At 42.1% G+C, this 16,381-nt stretch overlaps 1 protein-coding gene across 3 annotated transcripts in view; it reads right to left on the minus strand.

Moving 5' to 3' along the window:
* Nucleotides 1-12,986, minus strand: part of ST6GALNAC3 (ST6 N-acetylgalactosaminide alpha-2,6-sialyltransferase 3) — a 571,191-nt gene extending 558,205 nt beyond the window's left edge. For all 3 annotated transcript variants that reach the window (XM_084872192.1, XM_084872190.1, XM_084872191.1), the window contains exon 1: nt 12,807-12,986. In XM_084872192.1, coding sequence (XP_084728318.1) covers nt 12,807-12,824 — 18 coding nt within the window. In that variant the 5' untranslated portion in view covers nt 12,825-12,986. The remainder of the gene's footprint in view (nt 1-12,806) is intronic.
* Between the last annotated feature and the right edge of the window lie 3,395 nt (nt 12,987-16,381).

A 16,381-nucleotide genomic window follows, 5' to 3' on the forward strand; every position in this document is an offset into this window, starting at 1 on the left:
GCATGAGGGATGCCACTGAGAGGAGGTTCATTTCTGACCCAACCCTCACTGCTGGGCTTAGAGGCACGTGCGTTTGGATGTTCATGGTGCCTGGAGCCCCATGACATCAGACAGCTTGGGCATCGATGAAAAACAGTGAAGGCAGAAATCAAACAATTGCAATGCTTACAGAGCCAATTAGAAAGCACTTGACATAAATTTCTAAGTTGACTTAAATGTTTAGTCAATGCTGTTGGGGAATGTATGGGTGTAAATGAAGCCTTCCATAACTCAACAACTTTTGAGCAGAATGATTTGTAGCAGGGCTACTTAGAGTGTGGGCCACAGTCACCTGGGAGCCTGTTACACATGCAAAATCTTTTTTTAAATATATATTTTATTGATTTCAGAGAGGAAGGGGGAGAGAGAGAGATAGAGAAGGAGAGAGAAATTAAATGATGTGAAAGAATCATTGACTCGCTGCCTCCTGCATGCTCCAAATGGGGAGCCAGCCCGAAAACCAGGCATGTGCCCTGACCCGGAATCGAACTGTGACTTCCTGGTTCATAGGTCAAGGCTCAACCACTGAGCCATGCCGGTCAGGCAACAATTTTACTAACTAATGCCACCCCAATAAATTCAATAAAAAATTAAAAACAAAAAATATTTAAGGCTTTGTGGACCATACAGTCCAATTGTGCACTTCCAAACTCTGCCACTGTGGCATGGATGCAGACGTAGTCAATAGGAAATGAATAAGTACTCTGTATTCCAATAAGTCTTCTTTGTGGGCACTGACATTTGAATTTCACATATTTTTGCATGTCATGAAATCTCATTCTTCTTTTGATTTTTTTTCAACTATTTAAAAAGGCAAAACCCATTCTTAATCACGGACTATCAATAAACAGGCAGCAGAGATATGGAATCCCACAATGCTCTTGCACTAGAAAGCAGTTAAGTATATGAACTAGTTTCCTCATCTGTCAGGTGAAAGTAATAATGCTCATCCTGAAATGTTGTGAGTTAGTAAATATCTGTAAAATATCTGGAAGACTGTCGATATTATAATGAACTGTTCATCTCATGAAAAAATGCTAATGTCTATGATCCGGGAAGATGAAGTAGAGCAAGGCAGGAATACAACTCAGAAGTGTAAGCAAAACAGAGCTGCTGATTTACAAGTGGATTAGCTCTAAGCACCATTGGACATCTATTAACATATCGTTGAATTCACATATACCCAAACAGGCAGTAAAAAATAAGCCAACTGTACAAAGGAACTCCCATCTCCTTACTCCCTTGACTTAAAAGAAGACATATGGTTTATTCTGTCTGAATTGCTGCCATATGGGAAGGCCCCCCTGGAGCAAAGGAATGACTCCAATAAAAGTGGATCAAGTCTACCTCTGACCTCAAAGCCTCCAGGAGTTCACACTACCACACTGAGACCAAAGCAGCATGCCCTGGGGAGAATTCACAGCTGCTCAACATCTGGGGGGCCAAACAGGCTGAGAATCTGGAAAAACCTGAGACTTCATTTTCAGGAGGAATTTCATGGGGTCATCAAAGGCTCCGATGTGCCCCTGGATGCAGCACTCATTAGCTGTTCATCATTTGCTTCCCTCTGGCTGCCAAGAGTCTGGCCAAAAAGGTGTCCTCCGTTCTGTTCCTTAGCCAGTAGACAATCCTTTCCCCAACCTCCTTGCATTGCTCTCCAAGTTCACTGGTCCCTTCTGATGGTGAGGATGAATACTGATGAACATGCAGCCCGATTCAGCAGCCACTACTCACCTGCAGCTGCTGTGCCCTTGAAATATGGCCGGTGTGACCAAGGAACCACATTTTTTTTTTCTTTTCCTTTTTCTTTTCTTTTCTTTTTTTTTTCTTTTTTTAAATTTCTTTATTGATTAAGGTATCACATATTTGTCCTCAACCCCCCATTCCAATCCTCAACCACCTCCACTCATGCCCCCACCCTCCTATTGTCCTTGACCACTGGTTAGGCTCATATGTATGCAAGTCCTTTGGTTGATCTCTCCCTTTTATCCCCACCCTCCCTTTGAGGTCCAACAGTCTGACCCATGGCTCCTTATCTCTGGGTCTGTTCTTGTTCATCAGTCTATGTTGTTCACCATTTCTCCCAGATGAGTGAGATCATGTCCTACTGGAAATATACTTATATGCCATTGTGGGCTGAGAAAAATGCTTGATATGATTTCAATCTTTTTTAATTTGGGGAGACTTTGTTAGTGACCCAATATGTGGTCTGTTTTTGAAAATGACCCATGTGCACTTGAGAAGAATGTATATTCCGTGGCTTTGGGGTGAAATGCTCTGAAGATGTCAATTAAGTCCATCTGATCTAGTGAGTCATTTAGAATTGCTGTTTCTTTGCTGATTTTTTTGTTTAGTTGATTTATCCAGTCATGTCAATGGTGTATTAAAGTCTCCTACTATGATTGTATTGTTGTAGATTTCTCTCTTGATATCTTCCAGGAGATTTTTTAGGTACGTGGGTGCTCCTGAATTGGGTATATATATGTTTATCAGGGTTATAGCTTCTTGTTGTGTCAATCTCTTTATTATTATGAAGTAGCCTTCTTTATCTTTTGTTATGGCCTTTACTTTGAGGTCTATTTTGTAAGAAATAAGTACTGTTATTTTATTTTACTTTGCTTACATTTAAAGACCGATACTTAATTCAACTCCTAGAATACTTCTAAGCATCCTAAGAGCAACTTGGAAATGTGAATCTACTTTTTCGACTATACATTTTATAAACTCCAAATACAGATCAAGTGTTTCCAGTAAAAATTTAGCACCCAAATTGAGGAATGCTATCATGGCAAAATATACAACAGATTTTGAAGATTTATGAAAAAAGAATGTAAATATCTCATTAACCATTTTTACATGAATAACGTGTTGAAATGAAAATGTTTTGGATATACTGGGTTCAAAAAAATGCATTAATTAAATTCTGCCCGTTTCTTTTTTGCTTGCTTTTTTACTGTGGCTTTTAGAAAATGTAAAAATGGCCGGGACCGGTTTGGCTCAATGGATAGAGCGTCGGCTTGGGGACTGAAGGGCCCCAGGTTCGATTCTGGTCAAGGGCATATACCTTTGTTGTGGGCATGTCCCCAGTGGGGGGTGTGCAAGGGGCAGCTGATCGATGACTCTCTTTCATTGATGTTTCGGACTCTATCTCTCTCCCTTCCACTCTGTACAAAAATCAATAAAATATATTTTTTTTAAAAAAAGAAAATGTAAAAATGCCTAAGTGGCCTGCGTGATAGTCCTACTGGATAGCACCGCTACAGAGCATTCCATAAAGGTATGATTCTCCTTACTCAGATCCAGCACCAAGCTGGAATCAGAATCGGTCCAGCTCTGACCTCTGCACCCCACAGGCCTCTCACAGGCCATGTCCCAGAGAGCAGCCTTCTGTCTTCTCTGCTTCCCATTTTCCCTGATTGATAAGGCAGACCCTTCACAAATAGCGACTTTCACTTCTCTTTCTTTAGAGAACACAGTGCATTGTTGGGGCCGAGAACACCAAGCCCTGATACCAGGAATGGTGGCCCTGCTTTCCACAGGGAGGGGTCCCACTCGTCCCAAGGTGGGAAATGGTTCCAGGACAGTCCCGAGCTCACTTCAGCCCTAAAAATCTAAGATGAGCTCCATGTGCACATTTAAATCCCACATCATAGCTTATTCCCAACACAGGACATACACATTTTACTCCCAGTTCCCTGTGATCATGATCTTCTTGAAGGAAAGTGCAAATTCAGTTTTCATAACCGACCAAGAAGTTTTTCCTTTGTGTCTGGTGAATGCACAGCTAATAAACTCACTAGGAAACAAAACAGCCTTTGGAGTTTGACAAGTCCCTTCTGGAAAAGGATTTTACATGCAAGAGTTTTCAAATATGAGAAAATATTATTGGGTTGAATGGATGTAGGTGAATATTTCTATTTATATATTTACATCCACTATGCATATGCAGAGACACATCGTTTTTTACACACAAGCACTAAATGATTCATGTACAAGGATCTCCCTTTTCCTGGCCCCTGAACAATCTCTTTGTGAGCTAACTTTCCCTAACTCTCCCAAGTACCAGATGTTGTGAGCTCCCACCCCTCCACATGCCACAGGAAATGAGAGACAGGCCTGGAGATATGGAGTGTGGCGGCAGAGGGTCCCTCTGAGACTGTTCCCTACCCTGATACTGCTGTGGATACCCTAGGCCACAGTCTCTCTGATTTAGTGACCCTAAATCCAATTTAAATAAGAACCAGGACCAACTCTCAATCCCTGAGCTGAGGAGAGAACAGTGAAGGCACAGATAATCCCTTCACCTCCTGCTAACGAACCTTAACAGAGCTGCTAACAAGGAGAGGAATGAACCAATTTGGGGTCAGCTCCTCTCTCTTCCCAGCTTCAGTGGAGGTGATAATTGGCAGTAAAATGCATACAAGGTGTACATCAGAATGGCCAGGAACAGACAGGATCTGGATAATCCATAAACTGAATAATGAGCCTTTTAATAACCAGGAGCGAATTGCCGCTTTCCGTAATGGGATCCAGGTAGCACTTGTAAATCTACCCTCTCCAATTAGAAAAATGCCATCCGGCACTTTTCCCTGAAGCCAGGAAACAGAAAAAACTCGTCCAACTCCCAGCTCTCAGCTCTCAGCTCTCAGCTCTCACGCGCAAGTACGAGTAAAGAGATAGACATCTTCCTCCTGGGCAGGAGATTTCATAACTCTCCTGTCATCCACTGGAAAGGTTGCAGGCTCCCTCTGCTTTCCTCGGATCTAAGCCCTTCTTTCTCCCACCAGCCCCCAAGATAGCTTCCTGGATTCAAGCTGCTATATGATTATTAACAATACTAGAGGCCTGATGCATGAAAATTCATGCACTGGATCCCTCAGCCCGGCTTGCCCCCTCTCATAGTCCGGAAGCCTTCAGAGGCGGAAGGCAACCCAGCGATCAGGAGAAGGCAACGCTCCCTTAACACCTCTGCTGCTGCCACTGCCAGCAGTGCAAGCCTCGGCTGGCCCTCATTACCTGAGCTTTGGGCAGCCGGGCAGCCACCATTGGTGGCTTGCCTGCACCTTGGGCTGGCTCTGGGCAGCTGGGGGGCTAAAGGGACTGGGGGACTCCATTGGCAGGCGCGCGGAGAGGCTGGACCCACTTGGAGATGGGGGCTGGTGGAAGAAAGAAAGCAGCTGTGCCTTGCACCTTCTGCCCAGCATGGCTGAGGGGACTGGGCGCCGCAACCTTTGAAACCGTGGCAGTCAATTAGCATATTCCCTCCTTATTGGCTGTGGGCGCTGCCATCTTTGTGGGGTTACGACGGTCAATTAGCATATTCCCTCTTTATTAGATAGGATTAATAATAGTTCTGCCATGTGTGTACAGTGCCTTCTGCCATATAAAATGCATCAATAACATTATCTCCTTCGAACTCCAACAACACCCCAGGGGGGACCCAGGTTGGAGAGCCTGAAGCTTATACAACTTGTGTGTCTCTTACAGAAAATAAATATAAAATTCTAAATATAAATACAAAAAAGCCAGGGCCTCTTCCCAAAGCTTTGAAGGAGCTCTACAGGTAAGAGTAAACCCAAGTCTAAACCACCCCTCTCCTTCACTCCCCAAAGAGACATGAGAGTTTTTCAGGCAAGGAGGGGAGGGGGGACAAAGGGTTATTCAGCATTAGAGGCAGAATTAGAACCTTCTTATCTCCCCAGTCTTTGTGGCCCCTCTATTTCCGCTAGTTCCTCTGTCACAAAGGAAACTCTGAGAAAGGAACAAATAAAAACAGCACAGCTAAAAGTGATCCCCACCAGGCTGGCGTTAGGAAGCTGTCTAGACTGAGTATTGCCCAGGTAGAAGATGGTGACATAAACTCAAAGCTCCTACAATCCCTCTTTGGCACTGAAGACAGAACATAACCATGCAGAGCTGGGGTAAAGCCCACCTTCGCCACTGGCTAACCACAGGACCTGGGACAAGCTACTCGCCTTCTTGTACCTCAGTATCTTCACTTGTAATAAAAGTTTACATGAGATGATGCATCTGAAGCACTAGGCACAGGACCCAGCCTGAACATTCTAGGTTTCAATAAACAGTAACTATTATCCTTGCTGCTGTTATAAATTCACCCAAAGAGCATTGCTTCTACACAAGAGCCAGTTCCCCAAAGTGTGCTCATGGAAGTTGCAAACACATATGCTTGGTCACTGTGAGACTGGAAATTAGTCCGGGCCGGTAGTGAGACTTCAGCATTTCTTGGGCAGCAGGAAGCAATGCCATAGGAGACTCATCAGGCAAAGTGCCTTGTCTGTTCTACTTGCTGGGGTTACCGTAGAGTTTCTGAGGTGTAACCTGTGTACCTGTGAGTCTCGGGAGCTCCCCAGCCTCAGGGAAGCCATACTATGTATTTCCAAAGGCTTTGAGACTCACAGTTTGAGAACCACAAACTGTGCTTGTGGGTGTTGGTTTTGTTTTGTTGTTGTTGCTTTTTTGTTTCCATTCACGTGGAGAACCAAAATGATCACAACAAAAAGATAAGTGACTCCTATACTTTCCTTCTTCCTTCCTTCCAGTCCAGTTCTCTTGTCCTCCTCTCTCTAGGTTTCAAACTGGCTCCAGATTTTTTTTTGAGAAGCAGTAACAGATTTACAAGAAACAAACTGAGAAGGATCTTAAGAAGCAAATTAATTTATAAACTCTAGACTTGCTATATGTTAGCGTGAAAAATCTGTGCAATTTTCATGAAGGATCCAACTGTTTACAAAGGAGGACAGATTCATTCCATGTCCATAATCAGCGTTTTTATAAAAATTCACAACACCATGCATTCATTCAACAAACACTTAGGAAGCACTTTACTGAGAGCCAGGCTAGTTCTTATTGATAACAAGCTGAATAAGACAAGGTCTTTTCTGCCTCAAGACTCAACACCACCATCCCAACCCATATAGTCTCATTCCACTAGGTATACCTTTCAAAATGCTTTGCATACTTTGCATACTAGTTTATTTGCCTTTCCATTGAGTCTGTTATCTTACTTAGAGCAAGAACAGTACTCATTTACTGACACTTAGTAAACACTAGCTGATCATTGACCTACTGCAGGCTCCTGCCCTCTATGAGTTATAGTCAAACAAAAGCGCTGGCATGTAACCAACTAGTTGGCAGTACAGGGTAATACCTGTTGCTACAGAGATAAAAACTAGGACCATGAGAGCCAGAGGAAGCCTGCTGAAGCAGGGGAAGGTTTGAATGCAGATGTGAAATAAGAGTTGAAAGATTAGTAGAATTTCTGTCAGTGGAAGAAAGTGATAGAAAGGGAATTCCCTGTAGAGAAAACTTCATATATATAATAACAACTCATAGATAAATATTGTCAGGGACTAATTATATCCAGGTTCTGTTCCACAGAAATTAGCTCTTTTATTCCTCATAACCTTAAGAAGTAGGCACTATTTTTGGTCCCATTTCACAGATGTAAAAACTGAGGCTTAGAGATCTCACTATACTGGAACAGTGTGGTCTGACATCAGAGTCCAGGCTCTCAATTCCTATACCATGCTGCAAAGGCACAGAGCCATGGAGGGAGGTGCTACATGTACCAACTTGGGATAAGTTTAGATAAGTGGCTGGACCATGGGTAAGCAGTAGGTGGTGAGGCCAGTTATTGGACAGGGCCAGATTCTGAAGGCTCTTGAGTGCCAAGCTAAATAGTTGGGTTTATCCCATAGTAGTTGGGGAGCCAAGACAAGCATTTAAGCCTACAAATGGTTTGATCAGCAGTACATTTTAGCACAATACTCTGAGAATGATGTGGAAAATGGGCAAGATTGTGAAGAGGCTGAAGGAAGGGAGGCTATTTCAAAAGATCAAATACTAGGCTCTAGATGAGGCAAAAGGAGTAAAGATAGAAAGTAATGGGCAGATTGGAGAGATTTCTTGAGATAGAATTGATGCAATATGAAGAAGAATTGAGTCTGGGTCAGGGGAAGGAAGAATAACTGAGAAGACATAAAATTCATAACTTGAAATGAACATTCATCCAATTTTCCATCAATTAAAATAAATGTTATACAATGACAGGTATCTGGTAGAGAAGGTAACAGTAACTTAGTCATGCACCTATTGTGTTAATATCTAACTACTTCATGCTCATAATTCTCAGCAACCTGGCAAAACTGTAATCTTCTCCAAGAAAGAAACGACTCACAATTTCTTGTGCCCATTTGTCCACTCAGTGTCCACTTCAGTGTTGAATAGAAAAATAACTAAACACAACTCACCAAATATTTGTTAAATATAGAAGGTATATAAGATACTATACTCAAAAAGTATCGCTGATCAAAGGTAGAAATCATAGAAGAAAATCTAAATGGGTTTTAGTATATAAAATTTTAAATTGTAACTTACAAAAGAAAAAAGCTAATATAAAATTAATATAAAAGTTTTACTAAACTAGTAATCAAATAGATACAAATTAAATATTTCTCTTGTCCATCAAATTTCAAAGACATTCAAAACACCCCATGAAAAGAAACCGGTGGTCTTTGACTTGACTTTTCACAATGGCAGTTAGCCAGGAGAGCTACCTAACCAGGAGCATGTCAAGAAGTAATCCTAGTAAGACTTTTTACTGTAATATAACTAGCTCATCCTTACTAACATGCAGATATTCTCTTCTAATTCCTAGAATAACCTGTTGATCCCCACTGCAGAAACACAGGCAATGATCAAGAAAGTCACTTGTGGTTATGCAATTAGTAAATGGTGGAGCTATAATTAAAATCCACATGTTTCTGACCTTACAGCCCATACCATGTGGAGTGAGTATGAATTCCACAATTACATGATTATTGAGGTAATCATTCTATTCTGACAGCCAGCTCTATGCCTGGGCAGAACAGGACTTCTCATGCACAAAACCTTGACGAGATAATTCTGGATGCCCCCAAAGATCACCACTAGCTGCTGTGGTCTCACTGTTAGGGTCACTATTGTTTAAGCAGTAATGAGACTTTAATCAACTTCTCATTGTAAAATGGATAATAAAATCTACCTCAAAAACGTGTTGAGAAGATTTGCTTTTGTCCACAGAGTAAAAGTGACACTGCCTCAAGAGCTATCTTTCTAAAATGCAAGCTCCATCCCAGTCAATACTATTTGGTCTTCAAAACCAGCTCCACTATCTTAAGTGAGAAGCCTGTCTCAATCACCCAATCAGAGATCTCTGCTCTCTCCCTCCATGCTTCTATTATGCCTTCCTCAGACCTATGTGATTCTTCACATTGTAACAGAATGTTCACTTACTTTTCCATGTCCCTTACTATTCCATAAGCCACTTGAGAATGGAGTCAATGGCTTAGACATCTTGTGATGCCAACACCAAGTCGAGGACAGGCATATGGGAGAATTGTTTTGTTTAAAAATAAATAAATAAGAAAATAGTCCATTATTTTACTGTCACAAACCCTATCAGGCAGTTATGATAATTACCTGCATTCTACAACCTGAGCCAATTGAGGTTCCAAGTTGCAGTGACTATAAAAATCATACATAAGAGAGCAAGCTTACACTGAATCCAGGTCTCCAGACTCTCCACTCCAGCAAACACAGCCTTTCAAAGACAACAGGGGAAAAGGCCCGCCATAGCCCGCCTAGACCAGTGATTTTCCACAGGTGTGCCATGGTACACGCTGTGCCGCAAGAATTTTTAAAACATGCAATACCTGACTATTTAGTCAGGGGACTGACCACTTTTCCTTTGGATTATCAAATTAAAAAATGACAACAGCCAACACAACAATAGCTGGTGTGAATGAACCTAAATTATAGCCTTTTGGGGTCAGATTGGCAAAATATATATATATATATATATATATATATATATATATATATATATATGTTTTGGTGTACTACAGAATTTTAGTAATTAGTTTATGTGTGCCATGAGATGAAAAAGGTTGAAAATCGCTGATCTAGACCATCATTGCACAAAGGTACTTTGTTTCTCAAAGGTAATAAGGACTCTGAATAGTATTAGGGAACAGAATTAAAGTATAAGAGCCAAGACCGGTGTGGCTCAGTGGATAGAGCGTCGGCTTGGGGACTGAAGGGTCCCGGGTTCGATTCCGGTCAAGGGCATGTACCTTGGTTGCGGGCATATCCCCAGCAGGGGGTGTGCAAGAGGCAGCTGATCGATGACTCTCATCGATGTTTCTAACTCTCTATCTCTCTCCCTTCCTCTCTGTACAAAATCAATAAAAATATTTAAAAAAAAAAAAAAAAAAAAAAAAAGTATAAGAAATGTTGGCAGATTTGGTTCTAACTCCAGACTCACTCTATCCTTAACTTTTCTGCCTTGGGAAAATCTCTAAAACCCAGGGGCCTTGGCTTCCTCATCTGTCAAATGGGGTTTTAAACAATGATAGTCACTTTTGCAGGGTTTGATATCAGAATAAAAGTTATATGTTAAACTGTAGTTATTGTTATATTAGGAAAAATTGGCACATAGTAAATGTCTGTACCAGCCAGCTGGTATGGCTCAGTGTTTGAGCCTGGTCTTATGCATCAAGAGGTCACCAGTTAGATTCCCAGTCAGGGCACATGGCCAGGTTATCGGGTCAATCCCCAGTAGGGGGTGTACAGGAAGCAGTAGATTGATGTTTCTCTCTCATTGATGTCTCTCCCTCCCCTTTCCTCTCTCACTAAAAAAAAAAAAAAAAAAAAAAAAAAAAAAATCAATTAAAAACAAACAAACATATTTTTAAATGCCTGTGCAGTGGGTAAAATTTCATACCCAATTTTATTTCATCCCCACAGCAATCTTGTGGAATCCATGTTATTACTTCTATCTTATATTGTTAAAACTGAGACTCAAAGACATTTAAACAACTTGTCTAAGGTCACCTAGGTAGCAAGTGTCAGAGCTTACATTCAGACCAAGGTCTATCTGAGTCCAAAGCTCTTTGCAGGTTACCTGTATGCATACCAGATTAGTTTCAGAGGAGAACATGTAAGGAGGACTCAGATATGCCCCAATTCTGAGGTCAGTGTTAGGTGCTAGGAAGGTCAGATCAGATTCATGTGTAGCGCAGATGTGTGCTAAAGCTGTCTGGAACATGTATAAGATAGGGAGGGGAAAGCCCAAAGGAAAGAAGGCAGCCAACAATAAATGGCATGCTCCTCAATTTCCCTTTCAGTTAATAGCACAAGAAACACTAGAGGTGATTCATATTCATAGTTTAGTCCTTGTGTTAAGTCTTCCAGGTAAAAATTCCATATTGTGATACTGATGTATTATTTCCTCTTGATCTTGCAACTATTTGCTGTGTACCAGAAAATGTCCCGGAACCAAACAGGAAGCTCAGAAAAGTCACAGGAAATATCTGATCTCCTTTACTCTTAGTCAAATGGAAACAAACTCTACTAGGTTAGTCTCTAATTTGCATCCTTAACACTAAGGCATGTTGGAAGAAGTAACTAGCAGAGAAGTTGTTTCTACAGAGAAACAAAAGACATTTCACATTAACACAATTTAAAAAATAAATTGTTTTTATGGTGTTCTCCTCTGTCACATACAGTTCTTCCAAGTTTGGAACAAATACACCTTTGCATTTGCCATTCAAGCCCATAAAACCTTCATGCTGTGTGTGTGTGTGTGTGTGTGTGTTAAATATATTTTTATTGATTTCAGAGAGAAAGGGAGAGGGAAAGAGGGAGAAATATCAATGATGAGAGGGAATCACTAGTCAACTGCCTTCTGCATGTGCCACGCTGGGTGTGAAGCCCGAAACCCAGGCATGTGCCCTGCCAGGGAATCCAACTTTGACCTCCTGGTTCATAGGTCAACGCTCAATCACTGAGCCACACTAGCTGGGCCATGCTGTGAAAGTTTTTGATTCATGCATTCAGGAGTCAGATTAGGAATGGTGCGGGTAAAAACAGTAGTGCTGGAAAAAACAAATAAACAAACAAACCCTATTCCTGTGGGAGGAAAAGTTCTCAAGTGAGGCACTCACACCAAGTACTCCCACCTGATGCCCCAAGGCTGTGAACCCAGAAAGATGCTCAGTCCTGGCTAAGAAAACAGACTTGGAGAAAGAAAACTCAACAAAGAAGGGGTGGCTGAGCAGAGGACTCTGACAGGGAATGCAATCATTTTGTTTGTTCAAATTTATGAGCAAAGGGAGGGTCCGAAATTCTCGACTAATAAATACATCCAGCTATGAACTTTTCCAAAATAGAGCTAATGACACCTGGAGCTAACAGATCTCACAGAAAACTCATTCCTGTAAAAAACTCCGAAGTTTCTGTCTTCACTGACTGGATCAACTGCTCAGCAGTACACCCCTCTGCTCACTCTCACCTCCATTCAAAGTGCTACACCCCTCCCCACCAATAACCATACACAGTTTCTCCTCTCTCCGTGGCCCCCAAAAGGCCTCAGGCAACAAGATCCCAGGGACCCGCGGGAACACCCCTCCCCTCCCTGCCATCCCCATTATTCCACAAACAGCCCTGCTTTCCCCAGGAGCCAACAGTCTGCAGCTCCTTCGATGCAGGCACGAGCAGACAAGAATGGGGGGAAGAGAGGCTGTGCAAACTGCATGCTTCAGAATCTCCCTCCATATGCATTTGCCAAAAGGAACAAAAAGAAGATCGGTGCCAGGAAAAGACAACTGAGATGAGGATGCAGTGGGACCGCGGCTGACTCCGTGCCTCTCAGCAGCAAGGGGCTGGCTGACCAGCCACGCATGGGAGCCACAGACGCGAGCCATTACCTTCAGGATGCAGGCCATGGCGCTCTGCCGACCCTCCTGCCACCGAGCGGTGGGCGCGCCTGAGTCAGGGGCAGTCCTGGCGACACGCTGGAAGCTGGTACCGAGGCAGGACCGCTCCAGCCCACATTCCCGCAGATCCAAATAAGGGGACCTCAGTGCGAGCTGCGCGGGCACAGGCCCCGCCCCCCGGGCCGCGGCCCCGCCCCCGGTCCAGTCCACTGGCCGGCTGCCCGCGAGGCCCCGCCCCCCGAGTCACGTGCCGGCCCGGGCGCCGCGGCTGGCCCTCGGTGCTTGCTACTTTTTCTTTTCTCTTTTATTTCTGTAACTGTTCTGTCGTTCAACGTATACAAAGCCAGCAAGCAGCAGGCTGGGGAGAGAGGAGAGCGGTCTTTTCCTCTCCTGGATTCGGTCTCCTCTAACGGATCAAGGAAACGCCTTGCAGACATTTCATACTTTTTAAAAAGTTAAATGGGCTTGGAATCACCCCCTCTACAGGCACCAAGTAAGGATTCTTCAAAAGTAGTAAAGGAAATGCTCCCTGGGGCTACTTAATAAAGCCTTCACTCTGCTTAAAAACTCTGTGATGGGCTTCCCTAAAATCAATAATTTGCCATTAATAAGAGCAGAAATACCTATTAACCAAAGATGCTATGAATCTTACACCATTTATTTTATGTACACGCATGCACATGCACATATATTGTACATATGTGTGTGTATATATATATATATATTTATATATATATATATATAATTTATTCCTCTTTCGTACTTCAGGCTTGTGTGTTTATGAAAATGTGTGTAAACATAAATATACAGTAAATAGAACATTCTTATATATACATTGATTATATATGTATATAAATTATGTGTGTGTACACACATGCATAGATAGGACATTACTCTTCCCTGTAACAAGGTTATTGTTTTAGCTTTATTTTTATTGTTGGTATTATTACAGACATCTCCATTTTACACACACCCCCTTTTGCCCACCTCCACCTAGCCCCAGCCCCCACCCCTCCCCCTTCTCCCTGACCATCACCACACTGCTGTTTGTGTCTATGTGTCATGCATATATTCTTTCTTTTTTTTTTTTTTTTCTTTTTTGCAATCCTCACCCAAAGAAATCCATTGCCTTCATAGATTCCCCGAATGGGGATCAAACCTGCAAACCCAAGAATGTGCCCTGATGGGGAATCGAACAAGCAACCTTTCCGTGCACAGGGCCATCCTCAACCAACTGAGACACTTGGGAGCATATATGTTCCTTGGCTAATTCCTCCTGCTATACTTTTTAGAATTTGAATGAACTTAGTTGCAACTTCAGTAACAAAATTAATCTAAATGTTTCTGATAGACTTGGAAATCCAGAGAGGCCTTTTCACCATGCAGCCTGAACTCTTGGGCTAAAACAGAGTAATACAGCAGCTCTACTTAACGGGCAGGTGTCTGGGAGAAGCAATGCTTTGGGTCCTCTCCACCTGTCTTCAGCAGGCCCTAACTGAGTGAAATCCAATCCTAAGAACCAGCTAAAAGAAGCGGGGTTATTTCTACAAGGGAAGTAACACACAGCAGAAAAGGGGAGAGAACATCACACACAGCAGAAAAAGGGAGAGAACATTCTTTGTATATAAACAGATTTCTACCATGTGGTCTGTCAGAAAAATCTTAAAAACCAGACCCAAACTATTTACCCAAAAGAGGTTTCACTTGCTAGAAACCCTGTCTAGTTTGCCTACATGGAGTCAGGGAAAGCACTGGGGGCTGCTAGTAGGCAGTGACGTCATGAAACTTGCTCACAAACCACAAGACAGACACCAGGCTTTCTAGGATTTGGTGTTTTATTGGTGAGAATATTCAGAATCCTGAGAGTAGGAGGAATAACAGGAAAGGGGGCTGGGAGTGAGGATGGACTCTCTGCTCCCAAGAGAAGCTGCTCTTTTCAGTGGCCCTGAGAGAACATGTTCCTTCCCCCAGCCCCTCTGTCTGCTTCAGAGAGCTGCTCATTTTCAATAATAACTACTTGATCAGGACTGTGTATTTTAAACTGCTGCTTTAGCCTCATGGTCTTTGGTGAGCCAGGAAAACGTACTATCTCATTCATTTATTAATTCAACAAACCTTTATTGGACTACTACTAGAAGAACAAATCTTATTTGAGTTACCACTAACTGAAGGATAAAGGCTTTATTGAGATACTACCAACCAGTTAGGTATGAGAGAATGATTTTTGTGACAATTCATGGGACAATAAACTCTGGAACATTGGCTCAGCTCCAGTCAAGTGGGAAAGATAAGAGAAGTATGATAAGGTAACATGGGAGGTTCTTTAACCAAGTGGAAGCAAAGCTCAAAAGAAAGAGGGAATGGGCCTGACAGGGTGGCAGGTGGGAAGGGAAGGGTCGGCAGAGCACACCATGCTCTCTCTAGAAAGTCTGCAGGTCTAGGAGACAACACAGCAGATCTAGTGAGCAACCCTATTACCAAGTAATTCTCAGAGCTATAACATACAGTTTCCTGAGAGAAATAAAATTAAAATGCAGGCTCCCATAACTTTTCCAATTTTATCTTGTACACATATTAATTTAATATATTTATATTCTACACAGAGTCATTTATTGAGGTTTTAATTGGCTCTCCATTTTTCCCATCTAAAGATTTTAAATGGATTGTAGATATCTTGCTGAGTGACCTTGATCAAGTTTCTTAACTTCTATTTAGTCCTTAGCTTACACAATAGGATCTATCCTTGTAAGAATTAAATGAGATAATGCTTGTAAATCCACTCACCCCAATTCCAGGCACTATGAACACTCTTCAGTGCTATTTATCCAAAGAACAAAACCTTTGACTAAAGAAGCTTGTGGTAGAGGCTGAATACCATTCACGTTGGCCATCTCAGAAAGATGAACACTGAGGCCAACATTTACCATCTTATGACTTGGGTATCCTGTAGTGAGGGTTTACTAACTCCAATTAAACTCCCACCCACCCATGTCCACACTTCTCAAAATGTTATTTTTATTAGCATCTAAAAGTTATGCCTAAATATAGATAGAAACAGAGGCACATTTATAACAATCTAAAAACAAGCTCAAGAGATTCTAGAATAAATCTGGATCAGAAGTTTCACAAAAGCAATATTAACAATCACTGTTTCTGATGGGCAGCAGTTAGATGGGAAAGAGCAGTTGGACCGAAATGAAAACAGATACGGAACCTGTTAGAGGATGAAGGTGTGGCCAGCATGGGGGTGGAGTGGGGTGGAGGGAGAATATGGCAGAATTTTTGTTTTGTTTTGTTTTGTTTTGTTTTGTTTTGTTTTGTTTTAAAACTGGCCAAACTACACGAATATCTCAGTCTAGCCCATAGATGTAGCATAATTTTCCAAGTTTCAAGTTATGTGACTTAAAGCCAAAAGCCTGTTTCCAAAAATAATAATAACAAAATAGAGGCACCTTTCAATTTAATACATTATGCCATTTGATCTCATATCTACAGTATATGGATGTTGGCATCCTCAGCTGGTGAGTGGGGAAACGGGTTTGAACCTGGATAGTTTGATTTATCCG

Source organism: Pipistrellus hanaki (assembly GCF_964339955.1).
Source record: "Pipistrellus hanaki genome assembly, chromosome: 2".
Classification (NCBI taxonomy): Eukaryota; Metazoa; Chordata; class Mammalia; order Chiroptera; family Vespertilionidae; genus Pipistrellus; species Pipistrellus hanaki.